This window comes from Thunnus albacares, chromosome 17, assembly GCF_914725855.1.
Source record: "Thunnus albacares chromosome 17, fThuAlb1.1, whole genome shotgun sequence".
Taxonomy (NCBI): Eukaryota; Metazoa; Chordata; class Actinopteri; order Scombriformes; family Scombridae; genus Thunnus; species Thunnus albacares.
The window spans coordinates 29,351,440-29,379,042 of record NC_058122.1 but is presented as its reverse complement, the minus strand read 5'-3'; the positions used below and the strand labels follow the sequence as shown (position 1 = coordinate 29,379,042).

At 39.0% G+C, this 27,603-nt stretch overlaps 1 protein-coding gene across 5 annotated transcripts; it reads left to right on the top strand.

Annotated features, from left to right (window-relative positions):
• Positions 1–413: 413 nt before the first annotated feature.
• On the top strand, positions 414–27,353 carry med15 (mediator complex subunit 15). 5 transcript variants are annotated; one of them, XM_044330267.1, is made up of 18 exons: positions 414–577; positions 3,208–3,295; positions 3,402–3,453; positions 3,546–3,569; positions 3,719–3,883; positions 4,103–4,365; positions 10,510–10,845; positions 15,104–15,274; positions 19,947–20,090; positions 20,488–20,606; positions 20,701–20,828; positions 21,158–21,292; positions 21,385–21,448; positions 22,666–22,732; positions 23,335–23,492; positions 23,955–24,121; positions 25,786–25,884; positions 26,857–27,353. In XM_044330267.1, the coding sequence occupies exons 1-18, from the start codon at positions 513–515 to the stop codon at positions 26,991–26,993; spliced, it is 2,382 nt and encodes a 793-aa protein (XP_044186202.1). In that variant the 5' UTR covers positions 414–512; the 3' UTR covers positions 26,994–27,353. The 5 variants fall into 5 exon arrangements, with proteins under 5 accessions (XP_044186202.1, XP_044186201.1, XP_044186203.1 ...); XM_044330266.1 differs by having other exon boundaries at positions 4,100–4,365; positions 15,107–15,274; XM_044330268.1 differs by having other exon boundaries at positions 4,100–4,365; positions 15,104–15,247.
• Positions 27,354–27,603: the final 250 nt, after the last annotated feature.

Here is a 27,603-nt window from a genome sequence, read left to right as displayed (position 1 = left end):
CCTAGTTAAGTAAAGGTTAAATAAAAAAAGAATAAAAGATTCAGTGTTTCAGAATCACCTTCCTCGTTATATACAGTAATATTATTTTCATTTTAGCATTATGTCTATGTTTAGTACCGTCCACGTCAGCTGCCAATATACAGTGAACAGGTAACATCACTAAGTTATATATTGTTATTTGTTCTTACCACACAGAAAACCGTTTGAGCTGAATGTAATATGTACATAATTATATGTTTATGTTTGTTCTGGCTGTGTGTCCAAATTAAAGTTAAATACAATATAAAGAACTTTAAAACTTGCTTTAGTGTCTTAAGAAGCATAAACCCAGCAGATAAACGCTGTTTCTGCAGTGAACGCTTCGCCGCTCCGGCCAGCAGGCGGCGGCAGCGTCCATCAACACACTGCACAGCAGATCCGCCATTTTCCTCAGAGCGGAAGAAGGAAGAGCAGTGAGGGGAAAACATTAAACGTTTCTGCTGGATAATCCTCCAAAAATCACTTTTTCTGCCATGGACCCAGGACCGGACAGCGACTGGAGGAGCCCGCAGTTTCGACAGAAAGTCGTCGCTCAGATGTGAGAATAGTTGTTTTATTGTTGTGGTTTTGCGGCTAAATCACTGTTTCTGTTTCTGTTAGCCTCGTGAGCTAGCTGAGCTAATGCTAGCTCGGCTAGCGTTAGCGCTGCTGGAAACACGTATTAAAAACCCGCAAATTAACACCGAAATGTAAAAACACAAACATAACAGAGGTTTTCAAACATGACAGAAAACCTGTTAAGAATTGTTTAGCTTCACTCTTTCATTCGGCGTACATAAAAATGAACTAAAATAATATTTAATGTAATTTTCTGTCATATTTCATTATTAGCAGCTAAAGTTAGTCAGTTACACAGTTGTAGTTCTCACTTGTTTCCTGTTAATTATCTACCGAACATGTTTTGTAATTGTTAATGATTTAATGTCAACCAGAATAAAACGGGCAAAAATCTGATCTGATAAATGGCCAAGATCATACAGTAAATATTAAACAATAACCGATAAATACATTTAGCAGAGGTGGAAGAAGTACTGAGATCCTTTACTGCAGTAAAAATACCAACACAGCAATGTAAAAATACTCCATTACAAGTAAAAGTATTGCAGTAAAAGTACATAAGTATTATGAGCTTGATGTAGTTAAAGTATTGCAGTAAAAGTACATAAGTATTATGAGCTTGATGTAGTTAAAGTATTGCAGTAAAAGTAGTGGTTTGGTCCCTCTGACTGATATATTATTATATATGACATCATTAGATTATTAATAGTGAAGCATCAGTGTTAGAGCAGCATGTTACTGTTGTAGCTGCTGGAGGTGGAGCTAGTTTACACTACTTTATATACAGTTAGCTAGTTTAGTCCAGTGGTTCCCAACCTAGGGGTCGGGCCCCTCCAAAGGGTCAGCAGATAAATCTGAGGGGTGGTGAGATGATTAATGGGAGAGGAAAGAAGAAAAAACAAAGTTCTGATACACAAATCTGTTTTCAGACTTTTTCTCTAATCTTTGATTTTTGCTGAAATATTGGATCATTTGAACATTTATTGAAATGAAAGCATGTGAGAAGTTTAGAGGGAAAAATCACTATTTGGTGGAGCTGTTAACAACTCATAGACATGTGAAATGTGACCCCGACTACACACTGCTTTTTGTAAGACGTCAAAAGCCAAAAAGGTTGGAAACCACTGGTTTCATCTTTAACAATGTGTTGTATTTTAAAAGCTTGTTATATTATCCATTGTGTCAAATCTTCATCTGAAAAGTAACTAAAGCTGTCAAATAAATGTAGTGGAGTAGAAAGTACAATATTTCCCTCTGACATGTAGAAAGTAGCATCACATGGAAATACTCAAGTCAAGTACAAGTACCTCTAAACTGTACTTCAGTACATTCCCCCCCTGCTGGGGGGGTCAGAGAGATTGTAAACATAGTGAATTGTTGTGGAGGAGAATCAGGCATCTTGTGCATTTTAACCCACACAGTCTGTAAATAGTTATTAATGATTATAAACATATGTATTCCTGACCAGGGCACATCAGCACCATCCACAAGCCAAACGCTGGTTGATCGATTTCACCAGTCAAAGAAAACAACAGTAATCTATTGAGTGTCTGGTAACATTTGAACATTGATTAGTCATCTTTATTTATTATTATTTTTTATTTATTGACACTTTCACTGTGAGGTTTATCAAGAGATGCCACAGTGATGATTATATATGTTTTACTAGAAACATTCATCTATAAAACACAAACACATGTAGTAAATCATCAGGGATATGAAACTAAATCACACACAGCAGCAGTTTAATAATTGATGATATTACACATTTCTAGTTAACGTGGCATCAGATATATATTCATTCAGTTAATCTGTTTCTACACTGCAGCTCCTCTACTGATACACCTGCAGGCTGTTAGCAGCTGTGATTAAAGGATGAACATTCACTCTGTCACACCAAGCAGCATCATTCATTAAGTCTGTAAACGTCTGTGTGGTGCATGTCCTTCCTCCTCCTCCTCCTCCTCCTCCTCCTCCTCCTCCTCCTCCTCCTCCCTCTGCAGCTGAAGGGTTCAGTATTTGTTCTTCGTGTTTGTTGCTTTGATGAAGTATTTATTGGCCTTTTTATTGCACTTCCAGTAACGAACGTCGTCGTCAACTGAAGTAAACTACGAGTTGTTTTCACTTCACCTGGTTCACTGTGTGCGCGTGTGCGTGTGTGTGTGCGTGTGTGTGTGCGTGTGTGCGTGTGTGTGTGTATGTGTGTGTGTGTGAGTGTGTGTGTGTGTGTGTGTGTGTGCGTGTGTGTGTGAGTGTGTGTGTGTGTGTGTGTGTGTGTGTATGTGGGAGCAGAGGTCAGAGAAGCAGCGCGACCATAAATCATAAAACAGATAATCAATATGTGTGATTCAGAGCTGCAACTATTAGATTATTAATTTGAAAGAAAATGAAATCTGCAACTATTTAAGCTCATTGATGAATTGTTCATTGATCCTGCTCTGCTTCCTTACATGATAGTAAATGAATAAACATCTGGAGACGTTACGTCGCGCTGCAGGAAAACAGTTTTCTGATGTTTTCTGGACAAAATGAATGAAAAACGATGATCAGATTGAATAAATAAATGTGTTAGTCGGAGCTCTTGTGTGACTCCTGTGTCTTCCCTCCCAGCGAGGAGGCGATGAGGAAGGCAGGAACCGCTCACACCAAGTCCGGCAACGACATGGAGAACCACGTTTACGTCAAAGCCAAATCCAGAGTGAGTAAAGAGAGAGACACACACTGCAGGACGACGTCTCACACACACACACACCTGCAGAGTCTGCTCAACCTTGTCATGACTGACGGCTCTTTTTTCCCTGCAGGAGGAGTATTTATCTTTGGTGGCGAGGCTGATCATACACTTCAGAGACATCCGTGAGTATCTGTTCACTGCAGCGGCTGTTTGTTTGATGTGTTGGCATGTTTGTGAGGTGAATGTCTGACTTGGACTTGTGTCTCATTTACAGACAAGAAGACACTCGGAGGTCCAGGTAGGTGGACTTTTTGTTTGGATCTGTTTGGTTGAGTTTTCTTTGCTGTGTTCTGTCCTCTGCTGTCACTTCCAGACTCATGGTGTTCATGATTTCTGCTGTGCATGTTGGAGCTGCGTAATATTGTCTGTTGTCTACCCTTCTGCTAGATCCCATGAATGCCCTGACTAACCTGACAGGGGTTGGAGGGGGCCCGGGCGCCATCGGCATGGGGCCTCGCCCCACCGGTGCTTCAGTGGGTGGCATGGGGGCCATGGGGCAGATGCAGATAGGCCAGCATGCCATGGCAGGGGTGGCTGGAAACCCACAAGCCAGTGAGTGTGTTTCCTCCATGTGGTGTGTGTTTGATGCACATCTGCAGAGCGTTCAATGGATGCTGGCTGCGTCTAAACGGCATATTTTGGCATCAGAGCCGGTCTTACTTTCTGCTTTGGCACGTTGTGTGTGTGTGTTTGAGACTCCAGACGTCTCCTCAGACTGCCGCCGCGGCACCAACGGTTTCTGTCCTTTCACCTCTGTCTCCTCTGCAGTAGGGGGTCCAGGCCAGATGCCCATGCAGCAGATGGTGCAGGCGCAGCAGCAACAGCAGCAGCAGCAGCAGCAGTCCATCCAGTTCCAGCAGTTCCAGCAGGTGCAGCAGCAGCAGAACGCCATGCAGCAGCAGCAGTTCCAGGTGCAGCAGCAGCTGAGGGTGCAGCAGCAGCTGCAGCAGCAGCACCACCAGAACCAGCAGCTGCAGCAGCAGCACCAGAACCAGCAGCAGCAGCAGGCCCAGAACCAGCAGCAGCAGAACCAGGTACACAAGAGTTCCTCCACTCAGAGACCACGTAAGAGCACTTTAGTCCACAGGCGGCAAGGCTGTAGATTTATTATGATGTTCGGATATGAAAAATATTAAATCATGTTACTTTTCTAACACTGTACATTTACCTGACAGATAAATGTTACTATACTATAAATATAACAGCTCAAATATGATGCATTATTATTCATTAAACAATCCAGCACTATATAAAACAGTTCAAATCTCCTCCTTGAACGGATGTCGTGTAAATTTCAGTACATTGTGCTATAATATAATATTTCTCTCACACGTCACTTTTAAGTAAAAATGAACGCAGGACTTTTACAGTATTTTTACTGTGCAGTATTAATAGTTGAGTTCTTCTTCTACCACTGCCGATACCAACATTCCCAGTTAGAGAAAAGGTGAAAATAAAACAAGACGGCGTTCGCTTCGAATCTGCCTCCGTTAGTCCAAACAGTGAACATCAAGCTCTGCTAACTAGATACTGTCATGCATGAATGATCAAATCACAGAGTAATCATTGTTTTTATTGTTTATTTTTACACCACGCAGCAACAGAGTCAATACACATAGAAACATTAAATAACAACAACAACAGAGAGGACAGGTGTATTTTCAGTCACAGAAAAAAATGTACAAGAAAAATATTATTAAAAAACTTGAATATTAAATATATTTTTTTACCTGTTTTTTTTTTTTTTTTGCTTTGAGAATAAAGATATTTAACAGATATTCCTGAGCTACTTGGTGCATTTCCTCCACCCTCTCTCCGAGAGAGTCAAAAATGATATTCAGATGGAAATGTAGACGTACTACACCTTTAAACGGTATCAAAACGGCTTCCAAACATCTGTCCTCTGTAGTGGACACCAGGCGTGAAAGGGCTTGATGCCTGGTGTCATGGCGGCAGATGTTTAGGTCTCTGGTTTAAAGCGATAAAGTTGTTGATTAAATATATTTAAATGCATTTGTCTAGATACCACATGCGGCGCTCAGCGGAAGCGTCTCCACACAGGAAATATTCAACTTTTATATTTTAGTTTCTTGACTTTAAGTCGTATTAAAATCAGGTCGTATTCTTCTCTCTGAACTCTTTGGGTTCAGTAAATATACAATGAGCAGTTCTTGTTTCTGTGTTCTGTTGGTAAAATACATGGAAATAATGTATTTCCATGTGTGAATGATTGTAAGGATGTTGCCGCTATGTCTGGAAATCAATACTTTGTATTAAGTACTAAGCAAAAAATATTATGTTTTATGCAGGCATACGTGTGTTTAGAATTATGTTTTTAACATATATGGTGCAATATAAACCCACATATTCTACATATGTGATATCCCACACAAGTGATTTTATGTATTATGAAAAAATGGCTTTATATTAACCGGATCAAGTGAAAGTTAAAGAAAAAATTGTATTTGTCTGTGTGGTTCTTTCTATAATGTTGTGCCTGTCAGTGGTGAAAACAAGCACTTTAGTGGACTGAATGGAGACACTGATGGAGCGCTAATGCTCCAAAGGTTTACATTACTCTCACTCAGTACTGGACCAGTTTCAAAACTTTCCCCCGTTAATCACTTAGACACAAAATGATGAGAAAAAACAGGGTCCAGGTTGAAAAATACTGAAGTTTCCCTTTAAGGTCAATTCATGCTTTCTGCATCGGCGTTGGCCGCGAGGGTCCGCGTGAGATAAACTTCGTCATCTGCCTGCGTGCAGCCCAAAATTTGTGACCGCGCCGACTGTACGACAACAGGCGCCGACTGTGCCAGAAAAAAACAACATGGATGCTTGTTTTGAAGAGCGGTTGTGCGAGGAGATGTGCCGTTACCCACGTTAATTCAGTTCATCTTTAAAGGAGTACAAAGACATTTCAAACGGGGTTAAACTCCTGGCGAGAAATCGTTCGAACCCTTTGGAGAGATGATAATGCCTGCCGGTAAAAGTCGAGGCAGATTTGTCAAGGCCAAGAGAAAGCTGAAAGGAAGGAGCGGCGATGCAGGCGGCAGGCAGTGCCGACATACCTCCCATTATTTCAATGCTGGATTGACTCTCTGGCTTCATAAAACATCGTGCCACGGAATCGAACTTCCCGGCGGAGGTAATGTGAACTATTAAATCATTAAACGTATGACAGACGAGTGGCCACAGTCAATGCAAGCTAGCCTCTACTTAGCAACGTAGCTACAGGCTATTGTGTTGAGTGTGGCTGGCGAGTGTGCACGCATGACTAGTATGGCATGAAATAATCCTGCATTTTTGAGTTGCTACTGCATTTGCATTATAAGTGTTATTAATGCTGACTAATTGTTCTTCGTATATTTAAGATTTGTTACTATGATGTGTTTCAGTGTGAAGGACCCTGTGTGTCTACCGCGCCTTCATCCCCACCACCAACCTCACCTGTGACTCCTCCCAACTCAAAAAAGAGGAAGGAGCATCCGACACCTCTGCAGGAGGCTACATTGGACAGGACGAAGAGACCGAACAGAGACGGAGAGGATGAAGATGAAGACGAAGAGGCACCGTTTGGTCAGATGGTAGCAGGGATGCTGATGAAGCTTCCACCACAAAAAAGGATGGAGGCCAAATCTGAAATCCAGCAGATACTTGACCGCATGCAGAAAGAGTTCTGTCAGGATGAAGCAGACCAGTAGATTTGTGGTCTGATGTCTTTAGTCTCTGAAAGGGACATTTATATTTTATACTTTTACTTTTTATAAATATATTTTCACCAATATTTTATACATGTTTATATATAAATTTCTATATCTGTGTAGTGATTGAGAATTTACTATATAAAAGCTTTATTGTATTATAGGTTAAACTCTTATTTTATATATCTATACTGAATATTTACACAGAATTCTTTATATATTTTATATCTATCTGTATAGACACATTTATAGACCTCCATATCTGTGGCTTGTTTCTTTTTTTTATTACAAAGGTTGTCACCCAATAAATACATTTCAAGAATCTGAAAAGTCTTTCGAGAGTTTGTTTAACAGTAACTTTTAAAAGTATTTCATTTTTCAAAGATGACTCTTCGAGGTTTTAAGCTTTCAACTTTTATTATGCACGTCACAAAGTATCACAGCATGTTACAGAAATCAAAATCGACAACTTGTACACAGTACAGTTCTTTAGTTCGGTAGACCTCTTCTGCCATGGTACACATCTGACAGGTACCTGAAAACGTTTGGAGGTTTTGCTGAGTGCAGCCTGTGTTGCTCTTGTTGTAGACCGCTGCCTTGGATCCAGAAGGTTGCTGTTTCCCTCCACGTTGCCTCCCCTGGCTGATGATGGGGTTGTAGTGTCCATGTAGGTGGCTGGGATGTATCTTGTGGTTACTGAATTTGCTGTGTCAGTACATGTTAGGAAGTTGCATAGAGCAACACAAGCCTTCATACTTTGCGTCCAACTGCGGTAGTTGTAGGTCTGTTGCCATAGACAGTAAAAAAAAAAAGTAGATGTAGCCGTGACGTCACCCATTGGTTTGTGGACTCCTGTTTTGAAGCCTCAAGTTTGCATTTTGACCGTCACCAGTTTGAATTTTTGGAGCCCAAAAGGACCATATTTGGATGAGAGCGTGGAGCTGACCCTAATGCTAGCTGCTAGCTTGTTTAGCATGGTGCACCACCGTTCCACCACCGGGGAACTGCAGAAGAGAAGAGTCTAGCTAGCGCCTTAGGGCCCTGTTGTGGTGGTGGTATCAGGCGCCTTTCATTGGAGTGTAGTGAGCGGGAGGGAGCGTAGACCTGAATGAGGGAGTTCAGGTTGGCAGGAACTGTTTTAGTTGCTGTTTTGTAAGCAAGTGTCAAGTTTTTGAATTTGATGCGGGCAGCAACTGTGAGCCAGTGGAGGGATATGAACAGCGGGATGACGTGCTGTTTTGGGCTGGTTGAGGACCAGACGTACCACCGTGTTCTGGATCATCTGCAGAGGTTTGAACATACATGCGGGGAGGCCTGCCAGTAAGGAGTTGCTGTAGTCAATGCTTGACATTATGAGATCCTGCACCAGGAGTTGTGCTGCATGCTCGGACGGGTAGGGTCTGATCTTCCTGATGTTGTACAGGACAAATCAACATGACCGAGCAATCGAGGCCACGTGAACCTTCATGACACCCAAGTTCCGGGCAGACGTTGTAGGTATGAGTTGGGTTGATTCAAGCTGGATGCTGATGTTTTATTGTATAAAGGGACTGACAGGGATGACAAGGAGCTCAGTCTTAGAGAGGTTAAGCTGAAGGTGCCGTTCTTTTCACCATGGCGATATGTTGGCATGGCATGACAAGATCCGAGCTGAGACTGTGTGGTCTTTCAGCGAGAATGACAGGAAGAGCTGGGAGTCATCAGCATAGCAGTGGTATGAGAAACCAAATGTTACAATTAACTTTTATGAACTGAAAACAAACTGAAATAGTGACCGCTACGCCTATACTCTGTGAATCTAGGGTTACACCATGGTTACATTACCTTACCAACGTTGTCTCCATGGTTGCGACTTGTCAATCACAAGGTAGCCACGCCCTAAAGCATACTCTGCTTTATCATCTATTTTACTCTAAATGGGACCATAATTTATAAAACCATGCTGTATTGAAGAAGACTTAAAACTAGCGATTGAGACCATAAACTCATTAGGAAAGTGTTTAATGTGGTAATAAATCAAGTGAGAAGTAGGGTCATTTTCTCATAGACTTCCATACAATCCAAACTCTTTTAGGAACCAGTGGAGTCGCCCCCTGCTGGCCATTAGAGAGAATGCAGGTTTAAGGCACTTCCACATTGGCTTCACTTTTAAGACCTGGAGCTACCTGCTTGGAAGTAACAGTATAACAAATATCGCATATGATAGTAAAGATGACAGTAAACACAACAACGATAAGCTAATGAAAGTTACATATACTAATGCAGTACTATACTATGATGTGCAAACACGTGATTTATTGCGGTGATCAAGTAATTATGATGAAGAATAATTACCTGGATATGGAATCATCAGATTTTGATCCAACTGGGAAAGCCACATCTCCCACAGAGGTGTGTGGATTGATGACATCTGTGCCTGGGTGGTTGGTGATGGTTCCGTTGATGAGCTTCAAATGGAAACCTCTCTCCTTGAATATGACACCATGATTTCCCAATGGAGTGGGTCCGTTTGTAGTTGAAGTAGTTGCTGCTGGACTTTGGAGGTGCTTTGATTTGCACATGCAATGGTGCCCAAACACAGTGAAAAGTTCCAAATCATCCAGAAATGTTGTGCAATGTCTTCCCACTGTGCTCGGGATGGGAAGGCAACAAACTGGCTGCAGGCTACTCCATAGAGCTTGGCTCACCTCAGGAATAATCTTTGACACGGTGCTACGGCCCAATCTGTAACTAGCTGCTGTACTTTGCTGTGAAGATTCTGTAGCTAAAAAGGGCAAAGTCACAGCCGGCCTTTCAGTTACATCCGCAGGAGCCCTGTCTGTTTTTCTGTGCTCAATATGAGTGGAAATGCTGAAGTACTGGTGATGCTTCTCATATCTCTGTACTGTGTTACCCGTCCCTGGTCCTATTCTCGTTAAGCGCTTGCACACTACATTTTCTTGTTTGGCTTTTTCTTGTTGTTCAGCCAAAAACAACAAACACAGGAGCTCTTCTTGCTATCATGAGCTCACCATCTTCTTTCCTAATGTGCACGCGTAGAAGGTGTCTACATAGCAGACCGATGCAGACCAAAGACCTGCCTTTCTGTTAATAAGCTGCCCCAAAGTGTCTAGTATGAATTAGACAGGTGTGCAATTCTTACACCATTCTTGCACCTTTAAACATATAAGTTTACAAAACCAAGATTACAGGCACAAACATTACTATACACGTTTACAAAAAACAGGTACAAATTTAAATGTACAAATTTACAAAACCAAGTTTACAGGTATAAACTTAAATTTACAAATTACAGGTACAAATGTAAACATAGAAGTTCACAAAACTGTTATAGGTACAAAATCAAAACCTGTGTTGAAGGACTGTTTTATGAACTAAATAGTGTTCCATATTTGTTTTAGTTCCCTTCCTCTTAAAATGAAGACGTCCCCAAACACGTTTTATTCCCTCACTGTTTGCTTCCTGTGCTTGCAGATGCACCAGTCGAGGATTCAGCAGCAACAGCAGATGGTGCAGCTTCAGCTCCAGCAGCAGCATGCTCAGGCTCAAGCTCAGGCCCAGGCTCAAGCTCAGGCTCAGGCTCAGGCTCAGGCTCAGGCTCAGTCCATTCAGCACATGGTTCAGCAGCAGCAGCAGCAGCAGGCCCAGGCTCAGGCTCAGCCGGGTCAGATGCCTCAACATACTCAGCAGCAGCAGCAGCAGCAGGCCGGCATGGTGCCTCAGTCTCTGGCTGCTCAGCACGTTCCCATCAACTCGCTGAGTCAGCAGCAGCAACAGCAGCAGCACCAGATGAAGATCCAGGCCTTCCAGGTGAGACTGCGGACTCACTGCTGATGTGTTCACTGTTTGCATATCTGCAGCACGTTCACAACCTTTTGTAAGAATCTTGTTCATATCACCTGCAGCTGTACAGGTTGTTCTGTTCCCAGAGATCGACAGTTAAAGCACCTGAAAACTTCTCGATAACTTTTAATTGTCAAAACTAAATGTGCAACAGTAAAATTTACACTTCAGAGAAAAACTCAACCAAGGTGTAAGTTAGACAAACAAAATGGCCTCTAAAGAAAAGCAGAAAAACTGCAAAACCTCTGTTTAAATTAACATCCTGTTTAAACTGTAGTACAAGCAGTTACTGATTTTACACTATTAAAGGCTGCATGAGCTTCAGTCCTTGTTTCACTTTCCCCTATTCTTCATCTGAGAAACAACTTAAATGTACAAATTCTCAAAATGTACATTACAGGTGCAAACTTAAATGTACAAGTTTACAAAACAAAGATTACAGGTGCAAACATAAGTATACACATGTAAAAAACTAAGATTATGGATACACATTTAAATGTACAAGTTTACAAAACTAAGATCACAGGTACAAACTTAAGTATATAAATGTAAAAAACTAAGATTACAGGTACAAATTTAAGTATATAAATGTAAAAAACTAAGATTACAGGTACAAATTTATGTATATAATTTTACAAAACTAAGATTACAGGTGCAAACTTAAGTATATACATGTAAAAAACTAAGATACAGGTGCAAACTTAAGTATATAAATGTAAAAAACCAAGATTACAGGTACAAATTAAAGTATATAAATGTAAAAAACTAAGATTACAGGTACAAACATAAGTATATAAATGTAAAAAACTAAGATGACAGGTACAAACTTAAGTATATAAATGTAAAAAATAAGATTACAGGTACAAACTTAAGTATATAAATGTAAAAAACTATGATTAGAGGTACAAACATAAGTATATAAATGTAAAAAAACAAGATTACAGGTACAAATTTAAGTATATAAATGTAAAAAACTAAGATTAGAGGTACAAACATAAGTATATAAATGTAAAAAACTAAGATTACAGGTACAAATTAAAGTATATAAATGTAAAAACTAAGATTACAGGTACAAACATAAGTATATAAATGTAAAAAACTAAGATTACAGGTACAAATTAAAGTATATAAATGTAAAAACTAAGATTACAGGTACAAATTAAAGTATATAAATGTAAAAACTAAGATTACAGGTATAAACTTAAGTATATAAATGTAAAAAACTAAGATTACAGGTACAAATTAAAGTATATAAATGTAAAAACTAAGATTACAGGTACAAATTAAAGTATATAAATGTAAAAACTAAGATTACAGGTACAAACATAAGTATATAAATGTAAAAAACTAAGATTACAGGTACAAATTAAAGTATATAAATGTAAAAACTAAGATTACAGGTACAAATTAAAGTATATAAATGTAAAAACTAAGATTACAGGTATAAACTTAAGTATATAAATGTAAAAAACTAAGATTACAGGTACAAATTAAAGTATATAAATGTAAAAACTAAGATTACAGGTACAAATTAAAGTATATAAATGTAAAAACTAAGATTACAGGTATAAACTTAAGTATATAAATGTAAAAAACTAAGATTACAGGTACAAATTAAAGTATATAAATGTAAAAACTAAGATTACAGGTACAAATTAAAGTATATAAATGTAAAAACTAAGATTACAGGTACAAATTAAAGTATATAAATGTAAAAAAAACTAAGATTTAAGGTACAAATTTAAATATATAAATGTAAAAAACTATGATTAGAAGTACAAACATAAGTATATAAATGTAAAAAAACAAGATTACAGGTACAAATTTAAGTATATAAATGTAAAAAACTAAGATTAGAGGTACAAACATAAGTATATAAATGTAAAAAACTAAGATTACAGGTACAAATTTAAGTATATAAATGTAAAAACTAAGATTACAGGTACAAATTTATGTATATAATTTTACAAAACTAAGATTACAGGTACAAACTTAAGTATATAAATGTAAAAAACTAAGATTACAGGTACAAATTAAAGTATATAAATGTAAAAACTAAGATTACAGGTACAAATTAAAGTATATAAATGTAAAAACTAAGATTTCAGGTACAAATTTATGTATATAATTTTACAAAACTAAGATTACAGGTACAAATTAAAGTATATAAATGTAAAAACTAAGATTACAGGTACAAATTAAAGTATATAAATGTAAAAACTAAGATTACAGGTACAAATTAAAGTATATAAATGTAAAAACTAAGATTACAGGTACAAATTAAAGTATATAAATGTAAAAACTAAGATTACAGGTACAAATTAAAGTATATAAATGTAAAAACTAAGATTACAGGTACAAACATGAGTATATAAATGTAAAAACTAAGATTACAGGTACAAATTAAAGTATATAAATGTAAAAACTAAGATTACAGGTATAAACTTAAGTATATAAATGTAAAAAACTAAGATTACAAGTACAAACATAAGTATATAAATGTAAAAACTAAGATTACAGGTACAAACATGAGTATATAAATGTAAAAAACTAAGATTACAAGTACAAACATAAGTATATAAATGTAAAAAACTAAGATTACAGGTACAAATTAAAGTATATAAATGTAAAAACTAAGATTACAGGTACAAATTAAAGTATATAAATGTAAAAACTAAGATTACAGGTATAAACTTAAGTATATAAATGTAAAAAACTAAGATTACAGGTACAAATTAAAGTATATAAATGTAAAAACTAAGATTACAGGTACAAATTAAAGTATATAAATGTAAAAACTAAGATTACAGGTATAAACTTAAGTATATAAATGTAAAAAACTAAGATTACAGGTACAAATTAAAGTATATAAATGTAAAAACTAAGATTACAGGTACAAATTAAAGTATATAAATGTAAAAACTAAGATTACAGGTACAAATTAAAGTATATAAATGTAAAAAAAACTAAGATTTAAGGTACAAATTTAAATATATAAATGTAAAAAACTATGATTAGAAGTACAAACATAAGTATATAAATGTAAAAAAACAAGATTACAGGTACAAATTTAAGTATATAAATGTAAAAAACTAAGATTAGAGGTACAAACATAAGTATATAAATGTAAAAAACTAAGATTACAGGTACAAATTTAAGTATATAAATGTAAAAACTAAGATTACAGGTACAAATTTATGTATATAATTTTACAAAACTAAGATTACAGGTACAAACTTAAGTATATAAATGTAAAAAACTAAGATTACAGGTACAAATTAAAGTATATAAATGTAAAAACTAAGATTACAGGTACAAATTAAAGTATATAAATGTAAAAACTAAGATTACAGGTACAAATTTATGTATATAATTTTACAAAACTAAGATTACAGGTACAAATTAAAGTATATAAATGTAAAAACTAAGATTACAGGTACAAATTAAAGTATATAAATGTAAAAACTAAGATTACAGGTACAAATTAAAGTATATAAATGTAAAAACTAAGATTACAGGTACAAATTAAAGTATATAAATGTAAAAACTAAGATTACAGGTACAAATTAAAGTATATAAATGTAAAAACTAAGATTACAGGTACAAACATGAGTATATAAATGTAAAAACTAAGATTACAGGTACAAATTAAAGTATATAAATGTAAAAACTAAGATTACAGGTATAAACTTAAGTATATAAATGTAAAAAACTAAGATTACAAGTACAAACATAAGTATATAAATGTAAAAACTAAGATTACAGGTACAAACATGAGTATATAAATGTAAAAAACTAAGATTTGAGGTACAAACAAGTGTATAAATGTAAAAAATAAGATTACAGGTACAAACATAAGTATATAAATGTAAAAAGGTACAGGTGCAAACTTGGAAAACCCGCATTTAAATTAAACTGTACTTCTTCAAACTGTAGTACAGCAGTTCGTGGTTTCACACTTTTAAAGATTAAATGAGTCCGTGAGCTTCAGTCGTGGTTTCCCTCTGAAGTTCGCTGTCTTTCATCTCAGAAACATCTAATTCAGCTGCACACGGTTGGAAAAAGTTCAGAGTCTCTTTTCACTGAATCTGTTTATATCCAGACTATCTGCCGTTGTGTCCAGTTTACCCCAGAAACCTTTTCTACACAGATGCAGGGTTCAGTAGTCTTGCTTACCCATCCCTCTGCTTGCATGCTTTGCATTGTGTGCGTGTGTGTATGTAAGCAGGCCCGGGCCATGCAGCAGCAGCAGCAGCAGCAGCAGCAGCAGGTCCAGCAGGCGCAGCAAGCAGCGCAGCAAGCCCAGCAGGCCGCAGCACAGGCACAGCTCAACGCTGCCGCTGCAGCTGCCGCCGGCGTGCCAGGACAGGTGAGACTGCAGTCGCCGCAAGCTCAGGTGCTTTTAACACGTCTGAATAACACCACACGCTGCTGCAAACAACACTGAGCAGATTTTCACTGGGACTGCTGGTCCTTCACTTTACAAATCTGTCACTTTTATCTTTGGGGAAATGTTTTAAAATCTTTATACCTGAAACACACAAATGTGACTAATTAACCGAAAGCAGTGAAGTAACAAAAAAGGGTTTAAAGATAGAAATTTTATGTCGTTTCTTTTGTGCTTTTTATTGAGAGAATTAATCAAAAAATGTAAACAGTTTTACATCTTTCTCTTACAAGAACTCTTCTCTCTCTTTTCCCTTCGTGAAAATACAAATAACCAAAGAGAGACAAACAACGACGACATCAGCAAGACACAGTGACAGTTATAAATATAATAGAGTTTAGGAAGATTATTTTACCACAAAAAATAATCACCATAGCGCCACATAAAACCCAAAACCTGCAGACTATAATCTTCAGCTTTCTGTCCAGTTCTACTAACTAAATAAGCTTTAATTTGATCATTTAGAGTTCAGACATTTTAGGAATTATTTGTATCTCTGTCTGTCTGTCTGTCGTCTAATAATATTTTTATTGAAATCAATATAATATATTGATAATGAATAATTTAACAATTTAAATATGTGATTTAAAGGTTGAATTCCACTTGAGTTCAGCTGTGTTTTAACTCTGCATCATGATTGGATTTAGCTGCTGCCTCGTTTAGTTTTGTGGAATAACTGAATAACTGAATAACTGAGATGTCGACAGCTGGTGAAAAATCAATCTGTACATTTAGTTTATTTTTAGCTAATGCTAGCTGTCGCTATCAGCAGTTAGCTTCCACTTGATGTAGATCTGTAGTTTTATCTGTGCAGTAGATTTCACTTTTTTTTGTTTGATTCTCTGGAGATTTTGTTTATTAAAAAGCAAATTTAATCCCATAAAACAAAAACAAAAGCAATTACTCCCAACAAAACAGTTAAAATAACAGCAGATATAAATTGTAATGTACAGAAAGTCTAAACACCTTCAGCTTAATCTCTCTAAAACCGAGCTCCTTGTCATCCCAGCCAGTCCTTCCATACAACAAAACATCAGCATCCAGCTGGAATCAACCCAACTCATGCCCACAAAGTCTGCCTGAAATGACCAGCTAACCTTTAAGGCTCATGTGGCGTCGACTGCTCGATTCGCCCTGTACAACATCAGGAAGATCAGATCCTTCCTGTCTGAGCTTGCAGCACGACTCCTGGTTCAGGCTCTCGTTATATCACGCATCGACTACTGCAACTCCTTACTGGCCTCCCTGCATGTACACTTAAACCTCTGCAGATGATCCAGAACACGACGGTGCGTCTGGTCTTCAACCAGCCCCAAAACAGCACATATCACCCAGCTGCTGATATCCCTCCACTGGTTCCCAGTTGCTCCCGCCTACCTGAACTCCCTCCTTCAGGTCTACACTCCCCTCCCCCCCCCACTACGCTCTGCCAACGAAAGGCACCTGGTACCACAACAGAACCCTGAGTCACCAGCTGGACTCTTCTGCTCTGTAGTTCCCCGGTGGTGGAACGAGTTACCAAACTCTGTTCGATCTGCAGAGTCTCTCTCGATCTTTAAGAAAAGACTAAAGACCAGCTCTTTCAGGAACACTTCTGCACCTGATGAACTGTAGGGTGAAAAAAAACCCCAAAAAACAAAACAAAACAAAACAAAAAACATACTTCTATGCACTCTAATCGTTGCCTTGTTGCGCTGCCTGTTGGCATCTACGTCCTATCAGGCCTAAACTTAAGCTTTACTCTTACTGGTGTTGTTGACCTGACTAGATCCCTGCTTGTGTTGTATCAGTCTCATATGTACGTCGCTTTAGATAAAAGCGTCTGCTAAATGAAATGTAAACAGGAGTTTAGTGCCATTTCTGCTGTTTGGTTTTTATCATAGACTGTATGAAAACATGGACGTTGTTACCGTGACGACACCCTTTCGTTGGTTTCTGAAGAGCGGTTTTAAAGCTCAAAGCGAGCTGCTCCAGCCGTCACCATCTTGGCAGTGCGTGACGCTGCCTAACTCCCAGCCAATCAAAAATGGGCAAAGAGGCGGGCCGAATGACTGAAACAAGCCACCTAGCGGCTGGCGGACCTGTCACTCAAAGCAGCCATGTCCTTCATTATGCAGAACTTTACGGCTTAATAAAATTTAAACAGGTGAGTTATAAAAAAATTCACCCCCGTACAGTTGTCATGAAAGAGGAAATTAGCTACAGAGACCAAAACCGTTGTTTGTACCAGACTGTAAACATGTTTATTTCTGCTGTAAAGTTTAACATGGGGGTCTATGGGGATTGACTCGCTTTTAGAGCCTCAAGTGGTCGTTCAAGGAACTGCAGTTTTTGGCTTCGTTTTACAGCCCCGGAGGTTGATGCTCGGTTTTTAGTTGTTTTGTAGTTACTGACATCCAGATGTGTTGTAGCTGCACACAGATGCTGCACCAGTGAGACGAGTCTTTGCATCCTGGAGCTCAATAGATGTAGTTTACTTCTTAAATAGATTATAGACTCTGGTCACATGACACTCGCATGATATACGTGCAAAAACCTATTATATCACTCATATCAACATATTATATATACAGTCACAGGCGCTAAACACGCGTATTAAGAAAAAAAACAATAATAATACATACATATAATACATAGAAATATAGAAAGAGCACACTAGAAATACATGAGGCCAGTAGCCGTCATACTCTAGATTCAAATAGAGACGCCACTTTATCCAAATATGGGAAATAGTACAGCGGATAACCATGTCATATATCAAATAATGCAGATATTAATAAACAGCACAGGAATAAATTCATACCTGCAGAGAACATGGCAACAATAAACAATCAATCACAGGAAGAGTCTCATATTAAAGTCCTCATTCAGATGTCTTGCTGTGAGAGTATCCAGTGAATAAAGTCGCTGTCGCCTTGTTTAACGGAGAGTTTAATAGCTTCGATATATCTGAGAGAGGATGAGGATGAGGATGAGGATGAGGATGAGTCCTGCTGGGCTTCGTTAAGAAGGACGGCAGCTGGTCTCGTTACATCCTGCTAACGAATAGCTCGTCTGTGCTCGGTGATCCTAGTTCTGAGGATTGTTTTTCCCAATATAAGCGAGACCACGGGGACCTTTCAGCGTCTATATGTTACATGTTTCCTGTTGCGAGATATCACGTCCTTCACATTAAAGCTCAGATCATCTGAGAAACACTTGAGTCAGTGAACGTTACAGGACATCATGCAGCTCGCTCAACCACAGTTCACCCAGCGCTGATATCCCATCTCCAACCCCTGAAACATCCCCATCACTGTCGTCATGGTAACCTTTTCTTTCTCTCTCTCTCTCAGGCTGACACAGAAACACTAATGCATGCTTTTATAACCTCCAGGCCTGAATATCGCAGCGCTCTCGTTTTCACAGCCTGAAACACTGAAGACGAGCAGACACAGAGCTCAGAAACCACCTGTTGTAAAGTCAACCAATCACAGCTGGTCTCTGGACTGATCTGTTTTTTAGCCTGGCTGTGACTTCAGGTGTCTCGTCATTTATTGTTTTATTTATCTATTGTTGCTTCATTCTTTTATTTTTTGTTGTTTTGCTCTTTTGTGCCTTTGCTCTGTTTGCTTTTGTTTTTGTCACATCAGCCTACAGCCACCGTATGAAATGTGCTCAATAAAGATCGATTGTTTGATTGACTAATTAATAACCTGACTGCAGTGCAGTGGTGGAAAATAATGAAGTTCATTTACTTAAGTACTCAATTTACTCAAGTGTACTTAAGTACAGTTTTGAGGTACTTGTACTTTACTTGAGTATTAAATATTAGTAAATATTGTACTTTCTACTCCACTACATTTATTTGACAGCTTTAGTTACTTTTCAGATGAAGATTTGACACAATGGATAATATAACAAGCTTTTAAAATACAACACATTGTTAAAGATGAAACCAGTGGTTTCCAACCTTTTTGTCTTTTGACGTCTTACAAAAAGCAGTGTGTAGTCGGGGTCACATTTCACATGTCTATGAGTTGTTAACAGCTCCACCAAATAGTGATTTTTGCCTCTAAACTTCTCACATGCTTTCATTTCAATAAATGTTCAAATGATCCTATATTTCAGCAAAAATCAAAGATTAGAGAAAAAGTCCAAAAACTGAAAACAGATTTGTGTATCAGAACTTTGTTTTTCCTTCTTTCCTCTCCCATTAATCATCTCACCACCCCTCAGATTTATCTGCTGACCCTTTGGAGGGGCCCGACCCCTAGGTTGGGAACCACTGGACTAAACTAGCTAACTGTATATAAAGTAGTGTAAACTAGCTCCACCTCCAGCAGCTACAACAGTAACATGCTGCTCTAACACTGATGCTTCACTATTAATAATCTAATGATGTCATATATAATAATATATCAGTCAGAGGGACCAAACCACTACTTTTACTGCAATACTTTAACTACATCAAGCTCATAATACTTATGTACTTTTACTGCAATACTTTAACTACATCAAGCTCATAATACTTATGTACTTTTACTGCAGTAAATGATCTGAATACTTCTTCCACCACTGCTGCAGTGCTTCCTCTCTGCTCATCTGTCCTGTTGTCTCTGCTGTGTCTCCTCCTCTGAAGTTGGTCCGTCCTGGGATTCAGATTCAGGCCCGGCTGCCCCGAGCTGCCCTGAACCCGTCCATCCCTCCTCCAAACGCTGCTGCAGCTGCCGCCGCCGCGGCTGCAGCGGCTGCTGCGGTGGGAGGACAGAACATGACACAGCAGGTATTCCCCCCCCCCAAGCCTGACCTCTGACCTCTCCCCCCCAGAGTGTGTACTGTCAGCTCACCTCCCTGCTGGAGAACAGGAGGAATGATTACAGCGAGGAGAAGCTCTTTCACTGTTCATATGGTCACCTGACTGCTGGTTTAACACACTGGGAACACTGGGAACACTGGGAACTCGTCCTTTAAAGCCAAAACATTCATATATCTGGTTATTTATCATTACTGATAATAACAGAAGGAACATTTTCTATTTGTCTTTAGTTTTGTTCATTATGAAACATTTAATCAGTAAAAATATCAGCAGATATAAACTGAAAAAGTCTAAACAGTTGTAGCTTCTCTTCCTCTGATTGGCTCACTCTCCTTCTCCTCTGTCCAATCACCTTCCTCCACAGGTACAGCAGCATACAATGATGTCATCGCCCTCTCCGGTGCAGGTCCAGACGCCGCAGTCGATGCCCCCCCCTCCCCAGCCGTCCCCGCAGCCCCCGACCTCACAGCCCAACTCAGCCAGGTACGCCAGGCGTTCAGCGGGTACCGCCCTCCCGATCATGTGACGCCGGTATGTTTTAAAAAAACGTCTCCTACCTACTTCCTGTCTGCTGCAGCTCCGGTCCCACTCCGTCTCCGGGGGGATTCCAGCCCAGCCCGTCCCCTCAGCCCTCACAGAGTCCCGCCAACGCCAGAACCCCCCAGAACTACGGCGTCCCGTCCCCCGGCCCGCTCAACACTCCAGGTTCGACACATTTAAACTCTCTGATGAAGAGTTAACAGCCTAAAAGCTTCAAACACGACTGAAACATCTTCAATAGAAACATAAAAACAGTAGAAATAGAAACTGTGATCATAATGAAGCTTCCAGACAATCTGAAACTCAATAAAGTTTATTCAAAGATGACGACGGCGTCCTCGACAACGAGAACAGCAAGTAAGAAGAAAAACTCGTAGGCTCGTAGTTTTGACTTTGACCGTTTCTGACCAATCACAGAACAGAAAGCTTTGTGTTGAAGTCAGGTGACTTTAAGCGAGGAGCGTCGCTGTAACGTGTCCTCACCTGTCCTGCAGGTAACCCCAGCTCGGTGATGAGTCCGGCGGGCGCCACGTCTCTGGAGGACCAGCAGTACATGGAGAAGCTCAAACAGCTGTCCAAGTACATCGAGCCTCTGCGCAGGATGATCAACAAGATCGACAAGAACGAAGGTCGGTGCCGCTCGCTCAACGCCGTCCGCTGAACGTTTAAACTTCATGAAATAAAAAAACAGCTTTTTAACTTGTTGTGTTTCTGCCAACAGACAGAAAGAAGGATCTGAGTAAGATGAAGAGTCTGCTGAACATCCTGACCGACCCGAACACCCGGTAACACGCCTGCTCTCATATATAGATAGAATTATATATGGAGCCATTTCCCTGTCGTTATTACATCAGAGCAGAATTTATTAAATTCATGTTCAAATCTTGTAATTTCTCCCTCAAACTCCTGCCCTCACACTCTAACAGCCTCTGATCTGCTGTGTTTCTGCTCAAACTGTGTGTTTTCACTCTAATATCATGTTGTTTGCAGAGATTTGCAACAACCGTCAAAATCCCCCAACCAATAGAAGGCCAGGTTTAGTGTTGATCCCTTCCTCCTTGTGAGCTTGTTCGCTTTACTTCTCAGAGCGTCCCGTACGGGCGGGTACTCTTTAACCGGGTTCATCCACTCCGCCCTCAGGGCTTTATTAAATGTCCTTCTCTCGCTTTATTTATGACTTTTGGAATAAAAGGACGCTTCATTTATACACCAGGACCTGTGATTTGTACTACAGTAGCTGCATTCAGTATTATAGTAGCCGCGTGGCACAGCAGCGCCCGTCTGTTGGTGTGCTGGAGGAGAAAACGATGTCACCTTCATCATAAATGTTCAGAGTTCAAACACACAGTTTGAGCAGAAACACAGCAGATCAGAGGCTGTTAGAGTGAGAGGGCAGGAGGGTTGAGGGAGAAATTACAAAATTTGAACATGAATTCAATAAATTCATGTTCTCAAATTGATAAACCATAATTATATAGTTATATAAAAGTCTTCATCCTCTAACTGTTTTCTTCTCCAGTCGTTGATTGTTTGACTCATAAAATCTCAAATAATGATGAAAAATGTGGATCAATGTTTCCCATCAAATGTCAGAAACCAGGAAATATTCACATTTATTTACTTTTTTTATTATTATTATTGACTCAAACGATGAATTGATTATTATAATAGTTGGAGGTTAATTGCTCTGATCTTTAAATAATGAAACATTTCATCAGTGGTTTAATAATCAGGAGACGACTGATGTTGATGCTTTTCTGTCACCATGACAACAAACTGAATATCAACAACATAACAACAGAATCTGAAGAGAAATGATAAGTTTATGTTTGATATTTTATAGACAAAGTAACGTTCAGATTGATTGACGATGAAAACAGTCGTTAGTTGAAGCCTCGATGACGTCAAGTTTAAACGGTGTTGTCATGGAGACGTTTATCATGTGAAGTGATGTTGTGATGTTAAACATCAGTAACAGGATGATGATGTCATTGACCTGCAGGTGTCCTCTGAAGACGCTGCAGAAGTGTGAAATCGCTCTGGAGAAGCTGAAGAACGACATGGCGGTGGTGAGAATCTTCATCCCCGACCTGCACCTCATCATAACACTGAGATTATATTATATTATATCATATTATATTATATTATATTATATTATATTATATTAATTATATTAATTATATTATATTTTATTTTATTTTATTTTATTTTATTTTATTATATTTGAGCAAAAAACTAGCAAGGTAATCCCAGATTGTGTTGTTGCCGACCTCTGACCTTGAATGAATGAGTTATTGTTTAATTATTTAATTGATCATCCATCGTTTATCTGCTGCTGATCCTCCTGTTTAATGAGTCATTATTGATATTATTGGCAATGATCGTTATACTGACGGCCTTCATCATCATCATCATCATCATCATCACTGATGGTTTTATTGATCTTTCATTCTTTGACCATGAAACAGGTTTTAAATGATTCAAAATAAAAAGTCTCTGCGTTAATTAAAACAACAAACGAGACGAGATAAATGAAGAACGTTGATTTAAAGCGTGTGTGTGTGTGTGTGTGTGTGTGTGTGTGTGTGTGTGTGTGTGTGTGTGCGCGTGCGTGCGTGCGTGCGTGCGTGCGTGCGTGCGTGCGTGCGTGCGTGTGTGTGTGTGTTTCCAGCCGACTCCTCCTCCTCCTCCGGTGGCGACGAAGCAGCAGTATCTGTGTCAGCCGCTGCTGGACGCCGTCATGGCGAACATCCGCTCGCCCGTCTTCAACCACTCCCTCTACCGCACCTTCGCCCCCGCCATGACAGCCATCCACGGACCGCCCATCATGTAGGTCACACCTGCGTCGTCACCTGTCAAATCACATCCAGGCTCATTATGATCAACATGATCAGGTTATTGATCGTCTGATCGTTAACTGATCTGAGCTGCAGGCTCATCATCTTCATCACATGACTCACAAGTTACTGAAGCAGGTCGGACGTGTTTAGTGTCATAGAGTCACAACTAACCATCAGTTTCACTATTGATGAATCACTTTGACTATAAAACATCAGGATCAAATGTTTAGTTTTGTCTGATCAACAGACGGAAACCTGAAAATCCTCATTTTACAATCTGACAGCAGCATATTTTGGACATTTTTGCTTTACAAAAATAACTAATGTGACACATTTTGAATACAAAATGCTTCACATGATGCTTTAAAAACATTTAAAGAAGCAAGTTTTATCTTTTTAGAGGAAATAAAGTCAAGAGTCTGAAGTTTAACGTCTCCTCGTCGTCTCTCAGAGGTCCCAACGTGTCGGGTCGGAAGAGGAAGCACGAGGATGACGAGCGGCAGAGCATCCCCAACATCCTGCAGGGGGAGGTGGCTCGTCTCGACGTCAAGTTCCTCGTCAACCTGGATCCTTCGTTCTGCAGCAACAACGGCACCGTGCACCTGGTCTGCAAACTGGGTGAGACCGCACAGTCACATGACCTCCAGCGGACTGAAAACACTCACACGCAGCTCGTTACTGATGAGTCTTTAAACACCTGAACTCAGCTCGACTTCTCTTTGTTTTGTGTCTTGAACAGTGAATATTAACAGATGACTTTAACTGTTTGTACACAAAGTTGCTTCTCATGAAACTGTAAAAACATTTTTCTGGACTCGTCGCCATAGTAACCAGCAGCTGACGAAACAAACTGACCTGAAGCTTCAATCTGAAGCTCGATGAGTCCAACATGGAGCAGAAGATTCTTCAGTCAGCTGCTGTTTGTTTTAATAACTTCATACTCTGGTTAACATGTGAGCAGGTCTGATAATAATAATAATAATAATAATAATAATAATAATAATAATAATAATTAAAGCTGCAAGCAGCGTTGGTCGGGACCTCGCACTCTGGCCCGTCGGGATCAGATCATTTTGCCTTTTAAAAATGAGCGATATTTCTTACAAGTGTGGTGTGCTTTTATTTTGAAAGTGTGATTGACATGTGTGCTGTCAGGTGTGTAGAGACAATAAGTAACTGCAGCTGGACACAGAAAAATACTCATATATTTGAATGGAGAGTGTGAGTGAACCCACACCTTTTTGAACATTTACTGCTTCCACATAGTTTTAGATACAAACTACATTTGAACTTTAAATGAGTCACGAGACTTTGACCTATAAATCTTGAATTTACATGTTTTTTCTATCTTTTATTGTTTTTGAGATATTAGAGTGTGAGTTTTAAGGTCTTTTCTTGCTCCTCCTGTGATTTTATAATGAGTGTGTATTGCGGAATGTTTCACAGCACTGAGGGAGTGACATCACCAGGAGCAGTTGGAGAGGAGGATTTTAGAGAACGCTTCTGGTGAAATATCCTCATAAATCCCATCACTTTGGCCAAATCTTACATTAAAAATCATATTTTTGTAGGAAATTTCGTTGTGAATCCATTGATACAGGTTTGAAAGTGGTCAGACTTATAGTTTAGACGTCAGAAGCCTCTGTTTGACACAAAGTTCATGCCCATAGATTGCCTCTCCATTGTTTTACATTGTAAGGGTGATGTGGCACTGCAACTTTCAGGGCTTATTAAATCCAAACCATTCGAGTTATTACAAAGTTTTTAATAACTTTTTTTCAGCACAGTGTCATAAGTCTTGTATTAAAGTTTGAAGCCGATCTTGGAGGAGATAGCGTTTGTTCGGGGGCCAAAATTGGGGCAAAGTCTTATTTTGAAAGGCTCATTGCGGACTTCCTGTTGGATTTAGGTCAGGGGTGTGATTTGTAGGTCTTGATGAGACGAATAATTGAGTTTTGGTTTGATCTCTCTACGACATTCCTATGGGCTGTGGCGGCCATTTTAGTTACATAGGTGGTGCTAGAGAGCACATTTTGGCACTTTGGGGGTTAATTTTCACATTTTATCAAATTTTTCACCAGAACTGATGTGCGTGCCAAATTTGGTGGATTTGGTTTAAGTGGTGTAATAATAAAGAAAGAAACAAACACACACACAAAAAACCAATCGGGTCGTTGCCCTCGGGCTCGGTCGCTAATATTAACATGATATGATGGAGGAGAAACAAACAGACCAGCTGGATTATGATGACTGACGCTGACTTTTTGTTGTTCTGTTCTCAGATGATAAAAACCTTCCCAGCGTTCCTCCTCTGCAGCTCAGCGTTCCCGCCGATTATCCGGATCAGAGTCCATACTGGGCCGACGACGGAGAGCAGTACGGTGAGTCAGAGCCCGGAGGATTTCCTCCTCAGTGTGAGGTAGACTACTAGGATGAAGGTCTGCTTCAGACTAAACGTTTCTCCTAAAATGAGGTGTGTGTCAGTCGGAACTTTAAGACTCTTCAGTTTGTGATCCGAGAGTTTCAGGATGTAAAAGCAGCTCATGATTTATAATAAGGATCCAATCAGAGCATCAACATATTAAAACAGCTGATGATGATTCAGATAATAAATACTCTTCCAGTTTCAATATAAAGTTTAAAATAAAGTATAAAGATTTGCTTCTATGTGCTAAAAATATCAAAATAGTTATCAGAAAACAGTTTTTCTTAAGATCTGTGAAAATCATCACGAATCATTTTCATTATTGATTAATCTGTTGATTGTTTTCTTTATGAAAGATCTTCAGTTTACTGTCATAGAGACTAAAGAAACCAGAAAATATTCACATTTAAGAAGCTGCAATCAGTCAAAAAATGACTCAAAACAATTAATCAATAATCAGAATTGGAGATTAATTTAATCAATCGACTAATCGTTGCAGATCAAACATATATTGATAATAAAACCAGTCAGTAAATGTAATAAAATAAATGTGTAAATGAACAGTTTATGTCGTTAATAAAGCTGCAACTCAATTATTTTCATTATCAATTAATCATTTAGTCAATAAAATGTCGAAATTAATGAAAAACTGTCCGTTAATTTCCCAGAGCTCAAGATAACGTCTTCAAATATCTCGTTTAGTTCGACCAACAGTTCAAAACCCCAAAATATTCAGTTTATTATCTTAAAACACGGAAAGAAAAGCAGAAATAAAAACGATGAATCGTTTCAGTATCGATCTGCCGGATATCAAGACGACGTCGTTCTCTGTTGTTAGTCGGGGAGGAAACATCCCGACAGTCGTGTCAGAGTTCAGAGACGATGACGTTTTGATCACATGACTTCCTGTCTGTCTCCTGTCCGTCAGGTGCCAACAGCTTCCTGCAGTCGGTTCACAGGAACATGACGTCCAAACTGCTGCAGCTGCCGGACAAACACTCGGTGACGGAGCTGCTGAACACCTGGGCTCAGAGCGTCCGCCAGGCCTGTCTGTCTGCAGCCTGAAGCCCCGCCCACCGCGGCACACCACGCGCACAGGAACACACCGAGTGTTTACATGGACTCACAACCCCCCCCCCCACTTTCTTTACCTGTATTCAACATTTACACCTGTGTGTTTCCAGCCGTACAGGAAAAAGAGGAAGGTCATTTATCCTGATCTATACTCTGCCCCCTGAACGCATCATGTTAGTGTTTATTTCGCCGGGTGAAGACGCTTCCTGTTTCAGATGTAAAGTCAGTTTTGTACCGCAGAGGAGCGACGATGATATTCTGTAAAACACTGAGGGAAGAAAAACTCTAAAGGTTTGAGTATGTAAATGTATTTTTTTGCTATCATAAATAAAAAAAAAACTTTCATTTCAACTTTTTAAACACTGGAATCAGTTTTTATTTCTGTTTCTGCTGTTTTCTGGTTGGTTCCTGCAGGAGAGAACATCAGACCTGGAACTCATCACGTTTACACACAAACCAGATATAAAGTGTAGATTAGGAGTCCGGCTGGCTGTTTACAGTCTTTATGCTGCGCTAAGAAGCTGCTGTAGCTTCATATTCACCTCGGTCTTCATCTCATGATTGGTTTCAAATTTGCTCTCACAGCCTCCATTAGAGATTT

Bases quoted from the DNA above. Each gene is read 5' to 3' on its own strand.
- med15 (XM_044330264.1), top strand. From the start codon at position 513: ATGGACCCAGGACCGGACAGCGACTGGAGGAGCCCGCAGTTTCGACAG. The intron at 3,296-3,401 runs GTGAGTAAAGAG...TTTTCCCTGCAG, and splicing joins ACGTCAAAGCCAAATCCAGA to GAGGAGTATTTATCTTTGGT. The intron at 21,293-21,384 runs GTCGGTGCCGCT...TTCTGCCAACAG, and splicing joins CAAGATCGACAAGAACGAAG to ACAGAAAGAAGGATCTGAGT.